Source organism: Typopeltis vanoorti, chromosome 24, assembly GCF_054136105.1.
Source record: "Typopeltis vanoorti isolate ZY-2024b chromosome 24, IOZ_Tvanoo_1.0, whole genome shotgun sequence".
NCBI classification, from domain to species: Eukaryota; Metazoa; Arthropoda; class Arachnida; order Uropygi; family Thelyphonidae; genus Typopeltis; species Typopeltis vanoorti.
The window spans coordinates 68,481,200-68,502,474 of record NC_143572.1 but is presented as its reverse complement, the minus strand read 5'-3'; the positions used below and the strand labels follow the sequence as shown (position 1 = coordinate 68,502,474).

The 21,275-nt window shown below is 34.9% G+C and overlaps 1 protein-coding gene across 3 annotated transcripts in view; it reads left to right on the top strand.

Moving 5' to 3' along the window:
* Positions 1-21,275, top strand: part of LOC150093384 (serine/threonine-protein phosphatase 2A regulatory subunit B'' subunit beta-like) — a 284,810-nt gene that overhangs the window by 217,127 nt on the left and 46,408 nt on the right. For all 3 annotated transcript variants that reach the window (XM_090413283.1, XM_090413284.1, XM_090413282.1), the window contains 3 exons: positions 1,321-1,407; positions 6,237-6,393; positions 19,106-19,154. In XM_090413283.1, coding sequence (XP_090269409.1) covers positions 1,321-1,407; positions 6,237-6,393; positions 19,106-19,154 — 293 coding nt within the window. The remainder of the gene's footprint in view (positions 1-1,320; positions 1,408-6,236; positions 6,394-19,105; positions 19,155-21,275) is intronic.

Sequence of the window (21,275 nt, the reverse complement as noted above, 5' to 3'; positions counted from 1 at the left end):
GGGTATCCAGAATATGGTCTGCTAGGCCTGACTTGCCATAGTGATAATGCTGGATGTATCTTTTGTGTTCATTGATGCAGATGTTCACAGTTCTTCCTGTTTGACTGTAGTAGGCTTGATTACATGAGCAGAAGCTCTGAAACACACTCCAAATCTCAACAAATATGGCTGTATAAATTTGCCTAAAATCTGGGAGACAGTCATCTTAAAAAACTAGAAAAAAATTAGATAAGAATTAGATAAGAAAAAACTAGTACCAGTTTTTTCTTTTTTTTCTCTGTTTAGGACTCCAGTCTTATGTGATAGCTGCAATTTTTTTTTTTTTTCAGATAGAGGGCACCAAAATCAGGACTCTAGTCTTTGTGTTGCTGCTACAATTTTGTTTAACTAGTCCGTTGATTACACCATGTTGTTATAGTCTTGCGTATTGTGACAAACTGTGTTTTTGTGCTCTGAAGATGCTGGTTATAACACCAGCGAAATATCAGCAATAAGTTAATAAATTAATTATTCACTTATTTTTCTGTGTTCTAATATATACCGTTAAAAAATAAACAACATGCACGACGAACACGTAAGTCTGTCCACATGTTTTATACCTCTATATTTGAGCATTTCTGGTCGAATTTCATCTACTCCCAGCTCCCTTTCCACATTTCAGATTTTTTTATGGCTTTTTCTACTTCAAGCATGGATAGGCATTCCCGACCGCCTATCCATGCAAACTGTTGGGTGTTTTCTACCACCATGCTGACACTGCTTGTTTTATTTAGTAGTCATTCAAAGTAATTACTCCAGACATCTAGCATATGTTTATCTTCAGTTTTCATTTCACCTTTATCGTTTCTGATTCCTCTTTCCTCACTTCCTAAGCTTTTTCAATAGCCTGTAGTTTAATGGATGCATTAAACTTCCCAAATTATGGGAAACCTTAATTTTCAGTGATCTCAGATTACAACCAAGGTCTCTGGTGGATGCCCTACCTAGTTATGCCTCTGTACATGTTATCAGTGATAATCAAAAATATCATCAAATACCACTTAATTGTAACTTCGTTCCTCTATATATATCTTCCCCCTCCCCCCCTCCACACACTCATAACTATTTGACAACACAATCAATATTCACCCTAAATATGATGTTGGGCTGACAAGAGAACAAATAAATACCTCAACTAGATAAAATTGATTTAAAGATCAATACATATCCTTTAAACTCATAACAACCTTTGATATCTTAACAGAATATTATTATGGTTTTGTTTTTCTTAAATTGGACAAACAGCTTATCAGAGCTTAATATATTTTATTTTTGTTCTAGGTTATTGCAAGGATATATTATGATGTAAATAGGTCTTGGAGTGGAAAAATCACAGCTCCAGAATTAAGGAAAAGCAGTTTTCTTCAGGTATTTTATATATATATATCAGGGTGGAAAAACTATTGTTTATGATATGCTTTTAATTATGTGAATGATAAAAAATAGCAACAACAGTTTTATGCAACCACATCTTGGATTAAGTCAGTATATATGATAGTACATGCATTGGAATTGAACATCATGATTTTGTTTTTAGTCAAGCAGTTTCATCTTACTTTGGTGAAAGAAGGCAAATTGTGAAACAGTTGACAATTCATGTTGGTTTTCACATTAAATAGCATAGTGTTAAATTATACTTAAGTAAATAATTGAAAATTATTATTTTTATTTTTACAACACTTTTTTTTTTTTGCAAGGACCTGATAGTCATTGTCACTCTTTCTGTGCACTTTATTTATTTTATTATTATGGTGAATCCCATCGATTAGAAGTTATTAAACTGTAGCACACAAGAATCCTTTTTTTATTATTATTACATTATGATCATTATAGAAAACTACTATCATAGCAGAGTAATAACTTTAAGATAAAATAATTACCCAGTTTGACCATATTATGGCCATTTGTATACTGCAGTACAATACATTACTTTACATTACAATACATACAATTATCCCTAATGGGATCACTAGTGAAAAATAAATATAAATAAATCTCTCTCTGTCTCTACACACACACACACACACACACACACAGAGAGAGAGAGAGAGGGAGTAGATAATCACTATAGCAAATCCCCAGAGAAATAGTGTATAATAACACAAGGTTCTTCTTCTTCTCTTCCGCTCATGGCGGGTTGAGTTCCTCAAAGACGAATTTTTGCCATTTCTTTCTATCTGCTGTCTTTTTATGAAATTATATTATGGAGTTTAAGTGGGTGCTTTCTTTAATGTTCAATTCATTTCTTTCTTGGTCTTCCTCTGCTGTGCTGTCCTCCCCCTCCCATTCCAACTTTATTCCTATGTTGATGTAAATGTATGGAGGTATCCAGGATACCAGTCTTGGCAAACCAGGGGCCAGTGCAAGCTACTATCATTCATCATAGTGTTCTATGTCTGTAGATACACATAGTCCCAAACCACTTTGCCTGATTTGAGAGGTGAAAAATCTGAGTTTCTGGGAGAAGAAACTTCACCTCCATATGAGACCAGCTAACTCACTTTTACTCAAAAAGACCTGATAAAGATTCCTTATGCATATAAGGAGTTATATTAACATATTTTAATATGTTAACATAATTCCTTTAATATGTTAATGTTAATAACAATTAACATATAAGGGAATTGAACTTAAGTCTTTGTTCTTTTAGTATATGTCTCCCATTATTGTTTATATGTATGAAAAAGCATACATATAAGCAATAATGGGAGACATATAAGCAAGAGGAAGAGAACTAGGTTGTTACTATTAATACTATTATTAAGAGAGACCTCCAGGGAGTCAGGGACTCATCAAGGGAGGCCACATACTACATGCACCAGCTATTATACTTATTCTTGAATTCATTCACACTGCTTGCACACACTAATGGCAATCCATTCCAATCACACACCACTCTATGAAAGAAAAATCTAGTCCTCTTGTCCTTTCCCCACTATTCCATGAAATAAAAAATTCCATCAACTGAAATCCTATATGATCCTTTTCAGAAGTTTGTAAGTCTCAATCATATTGAGACTGGTTGGATGAGCCAGCCTGGTTAGCCAAGTGGTTAGCATATCCGCTCTCCAGCCAAAAGGTTGTTTGAATCCTGCTATGGGCATGGATATTTGTGATTATCTGTAAAAATACTTGGTGGTGTAGGTGGGTAGTAGATGGCATTAGTGTAGATGATGATACACTAATATTTAAATGATGATACCATTTAAATTTTGCAATATACTAAGTACCTCTGATTTCTTAACTTCAGTTCTCACATTGGTTATTGCTACAGGTACAGAGATATCCTCACTGGGGTGATAGACTTTTGAAAAGTGATCACTCAGTAACTCTGCTATTACATCTGAATTTGTCACTTCAATACCATCAGCACCCACTAAAGTTATCCTTCCGAAGTTATTCTTCCTTTGCTTGCCATATAGTGGAAGAACTCTTTGGGATTACCCTTGATCTCCTTGGCTAAGGTCTTCTCATAATCTGATTTAGCTTTACTTACTATGCTGGTAACCTTCCTAGCTTGAGCCTTGTACTGCTCATGGGTGTACTGATCATTTTTCTCCTTGTAAATTCTCCATAACATTTTTTTTTTTTTTTTGCAGATCAAGCTTGATACTACTACTACTCATCCATCTAATGCCTACCTTGTTTGTCTTCCTGACAATGGGGACACAATCTGATATTGCCTTCCTCAGATACCCACTGATTTTATCCCATGCACTGCTAACATCTTTCCCCTGTAATATGTTCTGCCATGGGACGGCTGCAAACTCACTCCAAAGCTTTATCACCTGTCAGCAGCCTGGGATGCAAAATGGGATCTCCAAGCCATTAGTGTTTTCCATATCTTGGGAAGTTTTACGTATTCATGTATTCAAAGTAGGCTGAATTTTGAGAGCAGCACATATGTTTTCAATATGCAACCATATGTATTCAAAGTAGGTTGATTTTTGAGAATAGCACCAAATTCTAAAAATAGTCTTTCTACTAAACTTACTTAAATGTAGCATTGCAGTCTTTTTCCAGTTGATTCTATGTCTATGAGTCATATCCAAAGCATGGCCTACAAAGCTCAATTACTATAGTCATGACTGACTGACTGCAGGTGGTTTTTTTTTATGTTCTTTCATGCAGATGGTGGCTGATCTTCCTGTCTATCCACAGTAGGCCAACTTGCAGGAATGAAGAACTATATATACACCAGGAACTGAGAGAGGAGGGAGTTCATCTTTAGTGAAGTGGATGAGAGTAGCTAGTTTTAAGCTTGAAATTTGCAAAGATTGTATTTCTTTAAGATTCTGTCTATTTTTTTCTGATGTGTCTTGGACATAGGGGATGGTGATAGCATTATTGAAATTTTTCTAAAGATTAGCTCATAGATTGGGGAAAGGATTAATTATTTTTGATATTGTGGGAACCACTGTAGCCATTAGATAGAAAGGTGTGGTGTATATGATTGAGTTCTGCTGCCAGAGAGTCCTCACTTAAACAAAAGTTATAGGCTCTATTGGTTAGTGTTTTAATGATACCATATTGTTGAAGAAAAAAAAAGGGGGGGGGGTGATGGGAAAGTTTGTGAATATATCTACCTGTGTGAGTAGTTTTCTGTATTCTAATAAGGACAGGTTACCATCAGGTAGGCATGTAGCCAAGGTGTCTGTAGCAGTATCTTAACCAGATAGAAGATTTGAGAGGGGAATCTGATCAAGAGCTTGTTTTTCAAAATCTTTCAAAAAAATAATAATATCAGCTGTCAATTTGTGAATTCTTCTGGCTGGCTTCACCTGTTTTGTTCTCTGGAAGAAAATAAACAAACAAACAACAAAAAAAAAAAAAAAAGCATGACACTTCTGTATATGACTAGCTAACTCACAAACAACAACAACAAAAAAAAAAAAAAAGCATGACACTTCTGTATATGACTAGCTAACTCACAAACAACAACAACAAAAAAAAAAAAAAAAAAGCATGACACTTCTGTATATGACTAGCTAACTCACCTTCAATTGAAAAGGCTTGTCAAGACCTGCTGGTTTTGAATTCTGTCTAGGCTGCAAAGAACTTTGCAGCCTAGACAGAATTCAAAACCAGCAGGTCTTTCAAGCCTGAGGGCATTGTCAAAGCTGACTGAGCTGCAGAGACTTATTTCTTTCATTATTACATAAAAATAAGTAATTAAATAAAATAAAGCTATGAACAGTTAAATCATGATTACCTAAAACTTTTATATAAGCATGCAGTCAGATTGTTGAGATTTTGACAATGTCATAAAGCTTCACATTTCATGTAGCATAATCAAATTTAAATCAACTGGAGTGCAGAATCTTGGTTTGATTCAAAACAACTCTTTGTCAGTGCCTTGGGAAGAAAGCCCAGACACTTATCAGATTCCATGCTCTTGCTACTGTTCCATTTTTACTAAAACTGATACTTACCATTATGGATAGCATTCTCCATCACAATCAACAAGCTACAGTATAATTGATATACTTATATGTGAGTGGCTCTAATAGCACTATTCCTGGTAATAACTGGCTATCTATCTATTTTCCATTCCATGCCTGGAATGGAAAATAGATAGATAGCCAGTTACCAGTAGGAAGCCAACAAATTTTAGGAAGTCTGTAGTAGGACAAGTATCTCTTTCATTTCTGTAAAATTTTTCTTTCTGTTGGTATTGATTATAATAAAAAATTACAATAAAAAAAATTGATATTTATAATTTGAATGCATTTTATCCCATATTCAGAATTAATTAATTTGTTTTTGATGTCCAAGTTTAAAAATATGTATTTTTTTTTAGGAACATGAGAAAATTTCAATTAATTTATTGAAATAGGCTCTATTTTCATCCTGTTTTTATATTTCTGTTGATTTTATGAATTGGGTATCACTCTAGCTTGTTTTATACAACCGACTCTCACTGTAGTGAACCCTTAAGAAAGAAGAATAATTTGTTATAGTCAATAGGTTGTTCTAGTGATTTTCATTTAAAATGTCATTGATACTATATGGATTTGTCTAAAAATTTTTAAGTTTGTTATAGTAAGTTCTCATAATGAAGGTTGACTATGTAAGGAATCCTGAGCATTATTAATGAATGATGTGTGTGTGTGTGTGGTTGGGCAAGTATATAGTTATTGCTTAAATGAAGTATAGCATAAAGATTTTATTTCTACTTTATTTTTATTTTTTTTTAGGTTGTATCTATGTTAGAAGAAGAAGAAGATGTTAATCAAATCACAGATTATTTTTCCTATGAACATTTTTATGTTATATATTGTAAATTCTGGAGTTTAGATTCAGATCATGATCTCTTTATTGACAAAAGTGATCTAAAACGGCACAATGACGGAGGTAAAATCAATATTTAGGTGTGTGTATATGTGATTGTATAAGTAAATTTTTAAATTGACTTTTTCTCTTAAAATACTAAGATACTGATTAAATAAATAATTTTTCCTTCTTGTTAGTTATGAAATTTTACATAAATCATTGTATGAAGTTATAGAAAAGACATAAAAAAAAATTATAATTTTGATAAAGAATGGAATAAATCAATCAAATAAGGGAAGGGATTATGGGAACTGCTCTACTCCAAACAGAATATTAAGGATTTCTATGGAGATTTTGTAAATTGTAAGAATATCACAGTAAACTTCCAATTATCTGAGCCTGCAGTCCTTTCAGTTCAAAAATTATAAATTTTAATTTCCATTTTGTATATAGATAGTTACCATATTTTATTACAGAATGGAAATTATACTGTATATATCCCTACTGCTCTCATCAATACCATTGTACTACTGTAATGTCATATAATCCATTATAAAAGTAGAACCTCAATAATGGAATCAGTCACATGCAGTTAATCAGTGCCTACACATTGTGCTTGTCTGCATTCATTTCAAATTGTTTTACTGTATAAATACAAAATTAATTTAAATCTTTTATTCATCATGTTGAAAAGAAAGAGGATGATGTTGTCACAGTTGAACAAAAACGTAATTGAAAACCAAAAAAGAAATGTTAAAGAAATGGTAGTGCTGGTAGGTACTAATAATTTAAGTGGTGACAAACATAGTATGAGAGGAGATATGAAAGGTCTGTTGGAAGAAGCGAGAAAGAAATGTGAAAGAATAAAAATTGTAGGATTACTACCTAGATATGATAGTACTGAGTTAAGGAGGCCGATGATAGCAAATGATTTCATGTGCAGCTATGTAGAAGATATGGATGTGAGTTTTTAGATGTGTGGGGTGTGTTTGAGAAAAGAAAAGAATTGTATAAGAATGATGGCCTGCACTTGAATTCATTTGGCATCAGAAACCTGGAGAAATTACTTCTTGCTATGAGAACCAATGCAGAGAGTCAGGAAAACTAGATCATCAAGGGAGGCATGGGAAAAATGTGTGTGAAAGTTCAGCTATGGTATATAAGCGTGATTAAGATATGAATGCCTTTGAACATGGTTATCTATGTGGGGAAGGAGTGGAAAAATATGCTTTGGGTTTGGACCTTTTAAGTATGTCTGGGGAGGGAAAAGATAAAATTCTAGAACAAGACCAAATAGATTGCATATCTAATTATACGAATAGGCTAGGTTGTAATTTATACACAGGAGCATTAGAAACAAAGGGGTCGAGTTTGTTGCTTTATTGAATAGGATGTGGCCTAAGATTGTTGGCATTAGTGAAACCTGCTTATCGGAATCAGATATGGTAAGTGGGATTGAGTGTAATGGATATACTATTTTTATGAATGACAGACGAGATAGGAGAGGAGGAGGAGTGCTACTAATGATATCAGATGACTTGAGTCCAGTTAGGGTAGAAATACAAGAAAACAATGATGGTAATGATGTCCCATGTAGCGATGAGTTTGAATCTATCTGGTGTGAAATGGAGGTTAACAGAATGAAATATATGGTGGGGGTGTTGCTACAAACCTGGTGGCTCGGTTGTAGGGGACGAAGAAATGCATCACCAATTTAGTCTTATGGGTACCAAGCAAATGATCATTATGGGTGACTTTAATTTTCCAAACATTGATTGGGTAAAAGAGAAATCTCATGATAAGAAATAACAGGAATTATTGAATTGTTGCGAGACAACTTTCTCAAGCAGAATGTGAAAGAAGGAACTCGAGGTCAAAGAGTGTTGGATTTGCTCATAGCGTCAGAAAGGATCTCTGTCAAGAATATGACTATTTTACCACCAATTGGTGACAGTGATCATGCTGTTCTTTCTTGGGAATTATCTACTTGTATTGAAGCTCCGATTAAAACAGGCTACATGCTGAACTACAAAGCTGTAAATTATGATCAGCTTAAACAAATACTATCTTTGGTCCCATGGTATCAGTTACTGAATGGAAAAAATGTCAGCAATGCATGGGAATCTTTGAAAAAGTCTTGAATGAGGCTGTACCTCAATGTATCCCTAGTGTTCAAAGAATAAATAGGTTGGGAGTGAAATGGATGTGCAGCCTTATTAAGCAAGAGATCCACAAGAAGAAGATGATGTGGAAAGAGTATCGTGAGAATAAGAGTGAGAGGAGTTATGAAATATATAAAGCTCAGGCCAGAAAAGTAACGAGTATTGTGAGAAAAGCTAAAACGGAGTATGAAAAGAAATTGGCCATGTGTGTGTGTGTGTGTGTGTGTGGTTGGGCAAGTATATAGTTATTGCTTAAATGAAGTGTAGCATAAAGATTTTATTTCTACTTTATTTTTATTTTTTTTTTTTAGGTTGTATCTATGTTAGAAGAAGAAGAAGATGTTAATCAAGTCACAGGTTATTTTTCCAATGAACATTTTTATGTTATATATTGTAAATTCTGGAGTTTAGATTCAGATCATGATCTCTTTATTGACAAAAGTGATCTAAAACGGCACAATGATGAGGTAAAGGCAATCCAAAAGATTTATATTGTTATGCCGCAAGCAAAAGAAAGAATGAATGTGGAAGAATAACATTATTGAATCAGATGGTACACGAGTGTCGGAAGCTAAGAAGATTGTTCAGTTAATGCGTGCTTACTTTGCTAAGATATATCAACCAGGTATGTAGCATGGTGCACAGTGCTACTGCTATGTTGGATGAAAAGTTAGAGGTTCATGAAAATGAGATTGAAAAGCTTTTGCATAACCTGGATAAGAATTTGTCAATAGGGGCAGATGGATTATCAGCCCATTTTCTAAAGGAATGTTCATCTGAATTGGCTAGGCCTTTCATACATTTGTATAACTTGAGTCTCAGCTCAGGAATGGAAGGAATGTATGATAGTTCCATTGCACAAGGGTGGTGCAAAAACTGATGTGTCTAACTACCGACCTATTAGTATCTCTGGTGTGGTAGTGAAGATTTTAGAGTAGTTGGTAAGAATTCGCATGCAGAAATGGGTAGACAAGCATTCTATACTCTGCAGGGAACACCATGGGTTTACTAAAGGAAGGTCATATTTTGGCAATTTGCTCATATTTTATAACAATGTTACTGCCAAGTTGGATAAAGGGAATGGATACACTATGATAATGTTGGATTTTTCTAAGGCATTTGATAGAATACCACACGATAGGCTGTTACGTAAACTGGACAATATGGGATTGGAATATAATCTATTGACTTGGATCAAGGGATGGTTGACAAAAAGATATCAAAAAGTGGTATACATTGGGTGTGAATCTGCCAGTGGTGTTCCTCAGGGTTCAGTACTTGGGCCATTATTGTTCAATCTATACATTAAGGACATCAGCAGGATCTATCATCAGATTTGCAATTGTTTGCTGATGATGCGAAGATAGGCAGGACAATCAGGGATGCTACTGATATTCAGCAATTACAAAATGATTTGAATAGACTGGAAATCTGGGCAAATGAAAATGGCTGTCAATTTAATGTTAGTAAGTGTAAGGTTATGCACTTTGGCGTGGTTAGAGTTCCAGCAGCATATTATATTAGCAGGATTATGCTACAAAAAACTGAAGAGGCAAGGAATCTTGGTGTATTGGTGGATAAGAATTTAAAGTTCAAAGGTCACATAGCAAAAGTTGCAAATACAACTCAGAGGATAATTGCTATGTTGAAGCGAACCTTGGCATGTAAGGATAAGGAAGCAATTTTGCCTTTTTATAAGACCACACCTGGATTATTGTGCACAGATTTGGTCTCCTGGTTTCCAAGGGGATAAAGAAGCTGTGGAAAGAGTGCAAAGAAGAGTTACAAAGATTATATCCAGATTATGGGATTAAATTATGAGGACAGATTGTGAGTATGTGGATTGCAGACTCTGGTTAACAGGAGAAAGAGGAGTGATATGATAGAGATCTATAAACTTTTAAATGGGTGTTATAGCATTTCAGATGATGAAATTTTTCGTTATATGGAAGGTGAGGAGAGAACATGGGGGGGCATCCATGGAAGTTAAGGTTGTTCTCAGTCAAGAAAGGGGTAAGAGCTAGGTTTTCCTTCCAGAGAGCAGTGAGTGAGTGGAATAATTTGTCCTTAGGGGGTAGTGAGTGCATCTAGTATAAATGAATTTAAGGAAGGTATGATAGATGGGTTGAATAATTTACAGCCTCCTCGATGAGCCCTTGACTCCCTGGAGGTCTCAGATAATAATAATAATAATGAGTTCATAAACACACACACAAAAATAAAACAAAATAAATAAGTTGTGCAGTGTCAGCATTAATGAGAGAATATAATGTTGGTGCACAATCAACTCATGGAATAAAAAATTAGGCTAAAATATTGAATGTAGTGCTTCTGGTATGTCAAAATGAAAAACAGTGAAAACTTCAACATATAGCAATCTTGACAAAGCAATGGGTATAGGGTTTAATCTGCAAAGGCACAGGGAATTCCATTTCTCTGGAACAATTTGTACTGTGCAAGTTTTTTTTGATGAGTTGAAATTAGGAAGAGATTCATCCTTTAGCTAACAAGGCCTAAATGATACCAATGCATTAGGCAAATTGCTATCAAAGGTGAGAAAATAAGGTGTCTAGTGAACCTGCTGCAAAAGGATGAATCAGTAGAAGATTTGTTGATGCAACAAATATCCACAGTGTTGTTTTGTCCTGTGTGTGAATGCTCCACTTGATTATGCAGAAAATGGGGGCAAAAACACAACTATATTTGCTTTTTTTTTTTAATAAATAATGTATGTATCTTATTCATTTTTAATATACACATTAATATCATATTACAGATTTTTTTTGTCATTTTACACATTAATCTGGTATTCATTTATCTGGGAAGTTCATTTACAGTCACCCCAAATAATTGGGGGTCTGCTTTACTCTCAAGATAGGATGGATTTTAATTTTTGGTTTAGTTATTTTTTATGATATATCATCTCACTCATGGAAGATTGTATGAACCTATATAATACAATAGTACTATCACTTAGCTATGGGTTAGATAATCTGGGAATACTACTCTGCTCTAAAGACAGAATGTGATACTTTTTTTCCTGGTCTCCAGTAAGCAGAATGTGTCTTGCCAACAGGATGTGACTGGTATGATCTGTTTATGCAAAGAAAGGCCAGGAATTAATTAATGTCCAAGGACTAGTTTACTTAAGCTGTTCATCACTGATAAATTTATTATCTGTGCCCATTGATGCAGACAGCATGATGCCCAGTATTTAAGCTGAGCATTTAAACAATCAGAGCATTACATACTAAATGTATTAATGCTCCAATTGTTTATTTACTACAAAATTTGTAGATAAGATTTGGTGTGAATGTGAGAAGTTGCTGATGTTGAACAGGATAGGGTGAAATAGCAAAGTTCTGGGCATTCCGCATTTCTCAAGATAAATGTAGTGTTAATGTTTTGGATTTTTTTTTTTGTGTGTGTGTGTGTGTGTGAATTCTGTCTATGAAAAGTTGTTAATCTATTATACATTTACATTTTACATTATTATACATTTTTTCAAGCCCCTTCAGGACTGATGCCAACATCAATGTCTCACTTCAAGATATGCTTGGCACTGTCTATTGCAGGATATCTGGAAGCTTTTCTCACCTATGCATCAGAGATTTACTCTACAAATTCCTTTACTGTTATCATAGGCACCAGATCAATGTCCATCCCAATGCTTTGGAGTATATACCAAGTAGGCTTGGAAAAGAGGGAAGCAACTTTTTCCTCTTTTCTTCAGAAATGAAGAAATTAATGAGTTTCTTCCCCCCTTTTCCAAGTCATATTGGCTACTGTCTTGACACAACCACTGTTAATGCAATAGCATTTGCTGATGACCTTATATTTATAGCCTGTACTAAAGAAGGGTTTCAGGAACAAAGGTTGGATAACTAGTAGAATCCCACTATAGGACTAACATTGGACTGAGGAAGCCTGACCTGGTAGTAAAGAGCAGAGATGAGTTAGTTCTTATCAGCGTACAAGTTGTGGGTGTTGGGCAACTACTCACTTCCCTCCATAATGAGAAAGCTGCCTACTAGGCTAAAAACCAAGAGTTTTTGGCTACTTTGGGAAGAGCACCACATCATATCAAAATTCGCCTCTGCAAATGTGTCCTTTTAAAGATTTATATTGACAGCAGAGTTACATGGACTTACTAAACTTTGGACTCACTCAGGCTGATTTCTAGATACTCTGTGTGCTTTGCAGGGCACTGGTAGCATGGAGGACTTGCCAGAGAATATTTTCTTGAATCTCCAGGTTTGAAGTTGGATAGTACAGGAAGTGTTGTTGGAGCTTAGGTGTCTTCTGGTCCTACGCATGGAACCATAGTATATAGCACTGTTTATAGTGTGCAAAATTAGAAAAATAAAATGAATTTCCAATAAACAGGACAATGGTCACACAGTAGGTGAAGAAAGTTGCCTACTATCTATACACTTTTGCAAACATCCATATCCCAGCAAGATTATTCAATCTGACTGTCCATTAGTTGAGAGTGGATATGTCACTTTATATAAAGCATTCATTATTTTCTTTGATGGCTGATAAATTCTTCCAAAGATACTCAACTGCTGAATTCAAGGTTTAGAAGTAGAGCATGCATTGGGATAAGTGACACTACTTGCTTGTTAAAGTGATCTAGCACAGTTCAATCTGAGGTGGCTATAGGATATAATTGAGTCCTTGAGACAGCATCATTTTGAAATGTTTTTAATTGCTCATGACTCCCTGCAGAGTTATCACTATTAGGTGGATGTATCTAATAAAGTAGTTACTTTTCAAAATAAATTATATTTTTAATGAAGCTAAAATTTAAAAAAAAAAAGTGTTTTTATAAAATTGCCAAGGGTATAACCAATTTTTGAAGCCTAGCTTCAAAGCACTTTTATAAAATTGCTTTAAATTTACAATTTTATAAAAACTATTTTAAATTTGGATACCTCTGTATTTTTGCAGCATAATAATTAGTAAATGGATTGAGTTGAGACTTTAATTAAAGTCTCAACTCAATCCATTCAGTATAGACGAAGCTCTTTGGTCAACCTGGGTTCAATTCCTGTCCATAATGTGAGGAACCTTTACCTGGTCTCTTCTGATTAAAGGTGAGTTAGCTGGTCTCATAGAAGTAAAGGGTTTTTTCACCTGGAAACTTGGGTTTTTCGTCCCTCGGTACAGGCAAAACCAGCACCTTGAACACACACACACACACACACACAGATCGACAGTTATAAAATACATACTTAATCCCTCATTAGGAAGGTTCAACCAGTCCTGTGGGATGGGAGAGGAAAGGGGATAACCCCCAAAAAAAATAAATATTAATAATAAATTATTAATATCAATAATAAATAATAAAGCAAAATAGAAAACCCATCCTTGTTGGAGTCTAAACAGGACAGGAAATGAATCCCAGAAATATGCATGTAGAAATGCTTTGGAAAAATTCAGAACAAAGCGCAAACCTAATAATAATGGTAAATGCTTGCTGGATTTCTGTTCATGACATGGACTTACTCATTACTAACACTTTGTTTCAACATAAAAATGTACCAGTTTACGTGTGGAGAAGACACACACACACACAAAAAAAAGGTCTTGACTGTATTATTATGAACAATGGTATCTTTTCAGGATATTAGTAGATGGAATTTTTCATTTTATGAAGAGTGGGAAAAGAATGAGAGGACATCCTTGGATGTTGAGTAGAAGGGGGTGAGAGCTAAATTTTCACACATAATGGTGCATGATTGGAATGGATTACTATTGGAAATGGTGGTTGAAAGTAGTGTGGGTAATAGTGTGGGTTGAAAGTAATGTGGCCTCCCTTGATGAGTGCCCAACTCTCTAGAAGTCTCTCTCTCTTAATAATAATAATAACAGTAATAATCTTCACACCGGTTCAGAATACACTAGTATACAAGGATTTGAAATTGGGAGTAATCATCATTTAGTTAAAACTAAGTGATCTTTAAGCAGTATAAAAGTGAATATTATATTGAAAAGAAAAGTATCTATGAAAGTTTTAAAAAGAATTACAGGTTGAGCAGCTTTTACAGGGGAACCGTAGATAGATTCAGCTTTATAGTCATGGAAAAGAAGAAAGCATATCAAAAGGTTCTAGGTTGTAAGTTGGCATGTACTCTTAGAGAATCATCATCATCAGTGGCTTTAACAGGCATTAAGAGTCCGTAGCCTTCCAAGTATTCTTGGATTTCCTAACCATAATACGAGGATAAGGCAGTTACCCCTATGCCTCTAAGTATTCTTGTCTATAAATTGCATGCATTCATGGGACCGGTTTGCCTGTTCTGGGGGACAAAAAACCCAAGTTTCCGGTGAAAAACCCCCTACTTCAATATGAGACAAGCTAACTCACCTGTCATTGAAAGAGACCAGATAAAGGTTCCTCGCATCACTGACTGGAATCGAAAATCGAACCCAGGTCTTTCTGACCAAAGGGCTTTGTCTATACCAACTGAGCTATGGAGGCTCTATTCTTAGAGAATACAGAGAAAAATATAAGAAAGCCAAGCTGTGTTTAAAAATAGCTAAACAAAAGTCATGGGAAAACTTTTAAGAATACAGAAGGTAAATATCAGGAACATGACAAAATGTGCCAGAGGCTATTGAAAAAGCTTAGAAAAGGAAGAGAGCATACTGTAAAAGGAATCAGAGATGACAAATGTAACATGAAAACTATCAAGATATTCTAGATGTTGAGTAATTTCTTCAAATTATTGCTTTATTATTTTTCCACATTCATTGTTTTACTTGCAGCTTAGTGATAAAATTCTTTTGGGTTGCTTTCAGCCTTCATAGCCAATTTCTTTTCATAACCTGATTTAGCTTTCTTTACAAAAATGTATTATTATTATTAGTAGTAGTATTATCATCATCAGAAACCTCCAGAGAGTCAAGGACTCATTGAGGGAGGTCATAGATCACCCACAATAGATGTCATACCTTCTTTTTAACTCATTCATGAGTTAAAAAGAAGGTATGCATCTTCAGCAAACAGGTGAAAATCTCCCATCAGGTCATTTCCAGTATCATCAATATATAGAATAAACAACAGTGGTCCAAGGACTGATCTCTGAGGAACACCACAGGTCACCTTAAATCCAGCAACTCCATATAAAATTTTCTGATACTTCTCCATCAGCCACACACTTATGCAACAGCCTTTCATGTGGTGTCCTATCATATGCCTTAATAAAGTCTAATAGCATCATAGTGTATCCATTCCCTTTATCCAACTCAGCAGTAACATTATTATATATAATGTGAGCAAATTGCTTAAACATGACCTTCTTTTAATAAATCCATGCTGTTCTTTGCAAAGCGTAGCTTGTCTATCAACCCATTTCTGTATGCAAGTTCTTACTAATTTCTCTAAAATTGGCACCACCACTCCAGAAAATACTAATAGGGCAGTAGTTTGACACATCAGCTTTTGCACTACCCTTGTACAATGGAACTATTATACATTCTTTCCATTCCTGTAGAATCTTTCTTGAGCTTAGAATCAAGTTATACAAACATGCTAAGGTCCAAGCCATTTCAACTGAATATTCCTTTAGTACACATGTCGATATCCCATCTAGTCCTACTGCTGAATTAATATCCAGGTTATGCAACTGCTGCTGAACCTCAGTTTTATGCACCTGTATTCTCTTTATCCATTGTGCACCATGTTACATATACTTGGTTGATAGATCTTAGCGAAATGAGCACTCATTATTTGAACAGTCTCATCCATTAATCTCATACAAGAGTGTCTGCATTCACTAAAGTTATTTTTCCACATTCATTGTTTTACTTGCAGCTCAGTGATAAAATTCTTTTGGGTTGCTTTCAGCCTTCACAGCCAATTTCTTTTCATAATCTGATTTAGCTTTCTTTACAATAATTATAACTTTTCTGCTTTATATATTTCATGATTCCTGTCACTCTTACTCTCAAGATATTCTTTCCACACAATCATCTTCTTATGGATCTCTTGTTTAGTAAGGTCACAGATCTATTGCACTCCTATATCTGCATTACTTCAACCTTGGTATCACTTCTGGATCTGGCTCCCACTGATGAGACCTCAATAAAGGTCGAAACCAATCCGGGAAGTGGCTCTTCACATAATGCTTAGCATCACACGTCTGTAAGGATATGTGTATTGCATTATGGAATAATGCAATACACGTATTGAAGTGTAAGGCAATTGATGTGAAGTCATTAGCCTCTATATACGAGTTGCTCAGTCATGAAGTTACTTCATGTGCAAACTTTGTTTGCTTACACTTGGATAAAGGATGAAACCAAGAATATAATTTCTTGGCATCTTTAATTTATAATATAACCAAGTGGAAAAACTTTCAACAAAAAAATATAAACCAATTAGTATCTCAGAAGTGATGGTTAAATACTGGAGAAATTGGTCAAGGGCAGAATTCAGGAATGGATTAATGTGAATGTGATGCAATGAGGTGGCAGGATCATTTTGAGAATAGTAAATCTTGCCTTAATAATTTACTCACTTTATTATAAAATGATGTTAGAAGTTTTTCCACTTGGTTATACTATAAATTAAAGATACTAAGAAATTATATACGTGGTTTAATCCTGCAAACAGGTTTGTGCCTGAACTATTTTCAGGACTGGAGCAACTCGTATAAAGAAAATAATGACTTCACATCACTTGCTTTGCATTGTGGGATACTAAGGCAAGTGATGTGAAATCATTAGCTTCTTTATACGAGTTGCCCGAGTCCAGAAAATAGTTCAAATGCAAGCTTGTTTGCTTACACTTGGATAAAGGATTAAACCGAGTATATAATTTCTTGGCATCTTTAATTTATAATATAACCAAGTGGAAAAACTTTCAACAAAAAAATATAAACCAATTAGTATTTCAGAAGTGACAGTTAAATACTGGAGAAGTTGATCAAGGGCAGAATTCAGGAATAGATTAATGGGAATATGATGCAATGAGGTGGCAGGATCATTTTGAGAATGGTAAATCTTGCCTTAATAATTTACTTACTTTATTATAAAAATGATGTTGGAAGGTTTTCCACTTGGTTATACTATAAATTAAAGATACCAAGAAATTATATACTTGGTTTAATCCTTTATCCAAGTATAAGCAAAGTTCAGGTACAGTTTAACAAGTTTACTCCTGAACTATTTTCAGGACTGGAGCAACTCGTATAAAGAAACTAATGACGTCACATCACTTGCTTTGCATTGTGGGATGCTAAGGCAAGTGATGTGAAGTCATTAGCTTCTTTATAAGAGTTGTCCAGTCCTGAAAATAGTTCAAATGCAAGCTTGTTTGCTTACACTTGGATGAAGGATTAAACCAAGTATATAATTTCTTGGTATCTTCAATTTATAAAAATGATAGTTGAGTCGGATAAAGGAACTAGCTTTATGACGATGCTAGACTTTGCAAATGCATTTATACAGGATACCATATGAAATTCTCCCACACAGATTGGCAAAGGGGTATGGATATCATGCTGATAATATGAATAAAGAGGGAAGCTGATGGATAGGCATTAAAGAGACATCAAATGTAAGAGTAGAATCCAGAAGAAGGCAGGTGACTTGTCTTCCTCTGGTGGTGTGCATTCCATAGGGATCTGTTCTTGTGATCCCTATGTGATACAGAAATGATATTAGTGATACAGGAAATGATTTGAATGGAAATATCCAGTTTGCTGATTTTCCAAAATTGGATAAATGATTTAAATGTATGATTATTTAAATAGATTGACAGTGTAGACAAAGGATAGTGGTGGCCAGTTTAATGTGACCGAGTATGAGGTGCACTTCAGAATGATGAAACTGGCTGCAAGAAATTAATGAGGCGAGGGATTTGGGGATGGTTGTGGACAAGGAGTTGGAGTTCAGAGGACATATTGCAAAAGTGGCCAGAATAGCTAACTGGGTTGTTGAGGAATGCACTGATGAGCAGAGGTAATTAACTTATTATCCATCTTTATAGAGTTTTATTTCCAACATCTGAACTGCTGCACACAGATCTGATTGTCTGGATTCCTTAGGGATGAAGAAATAGTGGAGAGGATCCAGTGCTCAGTATGTTGACAACTCTCTAGAGAATGCTCTATTGGAACAGATTGAAAGTTTGTATGTTACAAAAATTGGTGATAGACAAAAAAAGAGTAGATATGGTTAAAACAGTTAAGTTATGAAAGAGGTTTTATAATATTGATACAGAAAAAATGTTTTAATGTATGACAAGAAGGGAAAGAAAATAAGAGGTCATCCCTGGAAATTGTGCAAGAGTGTAATTACAAAGGAGATGTAAGGACTAGATATTTTGCTTGGAAGGGGTGAATGAATGGAATGGTTCACAACAGCCACCAGTCGCCGGTGCTTTGTTAGTTAATGATGAATGAGTAAATGAGTAGTTTAATAGTTATTGTATTAATGCTATGCATGGACTTCCTTTGGCATCTTGAGACTCCATTTGTATGCCTGAGTAATAGTAATAATAATTATAATAATGGCTAATTAATGAAGTGTGGTATCATATCATAGTTTTGATTTTCTTAACTGACATAATATCGATTTGTTTCAAAGTAATTTTATGCTTACTGTATATTTTATTATAGCAATATCTTCAAGAATGATCGATAGGATATTTTCTGGAGCTGTTACTAGGTAAATAGCAATTTTCAGTATAGTTTATGATTATGAATGATAGAATTTAGTCTTCATCTTTATGGACCAAATCAGCAATTACAGCATATGTAGAATTTCATTATAGTTGTGTTTCCATAAAGTTATCTTTTTTTTTTTTCTCTAAATATAAAGGCTGTAATCTTTTCCACCAGAGATAGATATGTGTCACTATTATTTTTACATCTTGATAGGGAATATTTGATGTGGTGCACTAATTTTATAAATTCTTGGTGAACTTTCTAGAATTTAAATTGTAAGTGTATTCTCACAGGAAACTCCACACTGTTTCAGGCTGTGGTTTTAAATCCCACAGTGGACATGGATGTTTGTGAATATCTTTACATGATAGATGCATTTCATTGCTCATTGTGAGACCATCACCTTGCTTGTTAAAGGCCTAAAGTGGCTTGAAAAAGTTCCATTTTTGGTCTCCAAAGCAAGATTTCCAGATTACCTAATCTTTAGGTCTACTTGCTGTACTGATGTACTATAGGTTTACAACATTTTATGGGTGATATTCACATAAAATAAATAAATAAATAAATATCCAAATTTCCAACATTCGATTTTTAAAATTCTAAATGTTGATTGACTACTGAGATCATTCCTTGAGCCATGCAAATTGTTCATACATGAACTTGAACTGACCTGTAATATAGGAGTTATAAATCATTAGCAATTTACTTAGATAAGTGGCTATCAGACAACAGAAAATTGATAATTATTTAAATAATCTGATTAATACAGTGAGCTAAAGAGGATAAGTTGATATAATTAGCTTGTTGATCAAGTAAGTTTTTTTTTTTTTTTATGTTGGGCCCATATACGAGAGGTTGGCTGGTCAACCTATAGTACATTAGTACCGTATATAGGTAGTGGGATGGGAAAGGAAACCTTGTTTTCATTCGATTTAAAAGCCTGTATATTGTATTCCTTGGGAAATACATCAGGGGGAAGACTATTCCACAGTACAGCAGTAGCAGAGATGAAGGGGGGGGGAAAGAAACTTGTTCTTTGGGTTTCAAGGTGTACTGTGAAAGGATGTTTGGAGGTAGCTGTACGTGTTCAAATGGGTTTAGTACAGAGTGGTGGAATTATTGATGCTGTTTCAGATGAGCATTTTCCATGAAAATATTTGTAGAATATACAAATTGCAGAGACTAAATGTCTATGTGAAAGAGGGGGGAGTGAGTTGATAAGAGATGGATCATTTATCAGTCTAATTGCTCTCCTCTGTATTGAGTCAAGCATTTTGAGGGAGCTTTTAGGAGCCCCACTCCAAATGTGGGAACAGTATTTGATAGCTGGGCAGATTTGTGATTTGTATAAGGTTAACAGCTGTTTTGAAGTGAAGTAATGTTCAGCGAAAGAGAAAGGCTAGTTTTTTGGAAGCTGAGGATGCAATGGTTGTGATGTGTTTATGCCAGTAGAGAGCTGATGTCATGATAATTCCAAGAAGAGAAATTTCATTTTGTCTAGGAATTTGAGTGTTATCAAAAATAATACTGGGAAAAATGATTCTTTTTTGTGGGAAATAAGACAGAACTGGGTTTTACCAGCATTGAAGTTGACGAGGTTATCTGAGCCCCATCAAAGGATGTCTTGGAGGTCTGAACTAAGGGAAGTTGTGGTTGATGATCTGTGGGTTGAAGTGAGTTGTGTAGGTTAAGGTTTATCAAATGAGTGCAACGTGCTGTCATCTGCAAAACTGTGTATTGGGTTGGAGGTCAACTGAAGTAGGTCATTGATATACAGAAGGAAGAGAGTCGATGAGAGAACTGAACCCTGTGGTGCCCCAGCATTAGTTGGATAGTGGGAGGATAGGGAGCCATCTATCATTACACATAGTGTGCGTCCAGACAGGAAGCTGGCTATGCATCTGCAGAAGTCCTGAGACAGTCCAAATGATGGAAGTTTGCTTAGTAAGCCTTTGTGTCAGACCCGGTCAAAGGCTTTAGAGATATCAAGTGCAACTACTTGGGATTCACCAAATTTTTTCATGGCATATGGCCAGAGATGGGTGATATATGAGAGCAGGTCACCTGTTGATCGGCATCGACGGAATCCATACTGGTGGTTGCTTAATAGCTGGGTACCTTC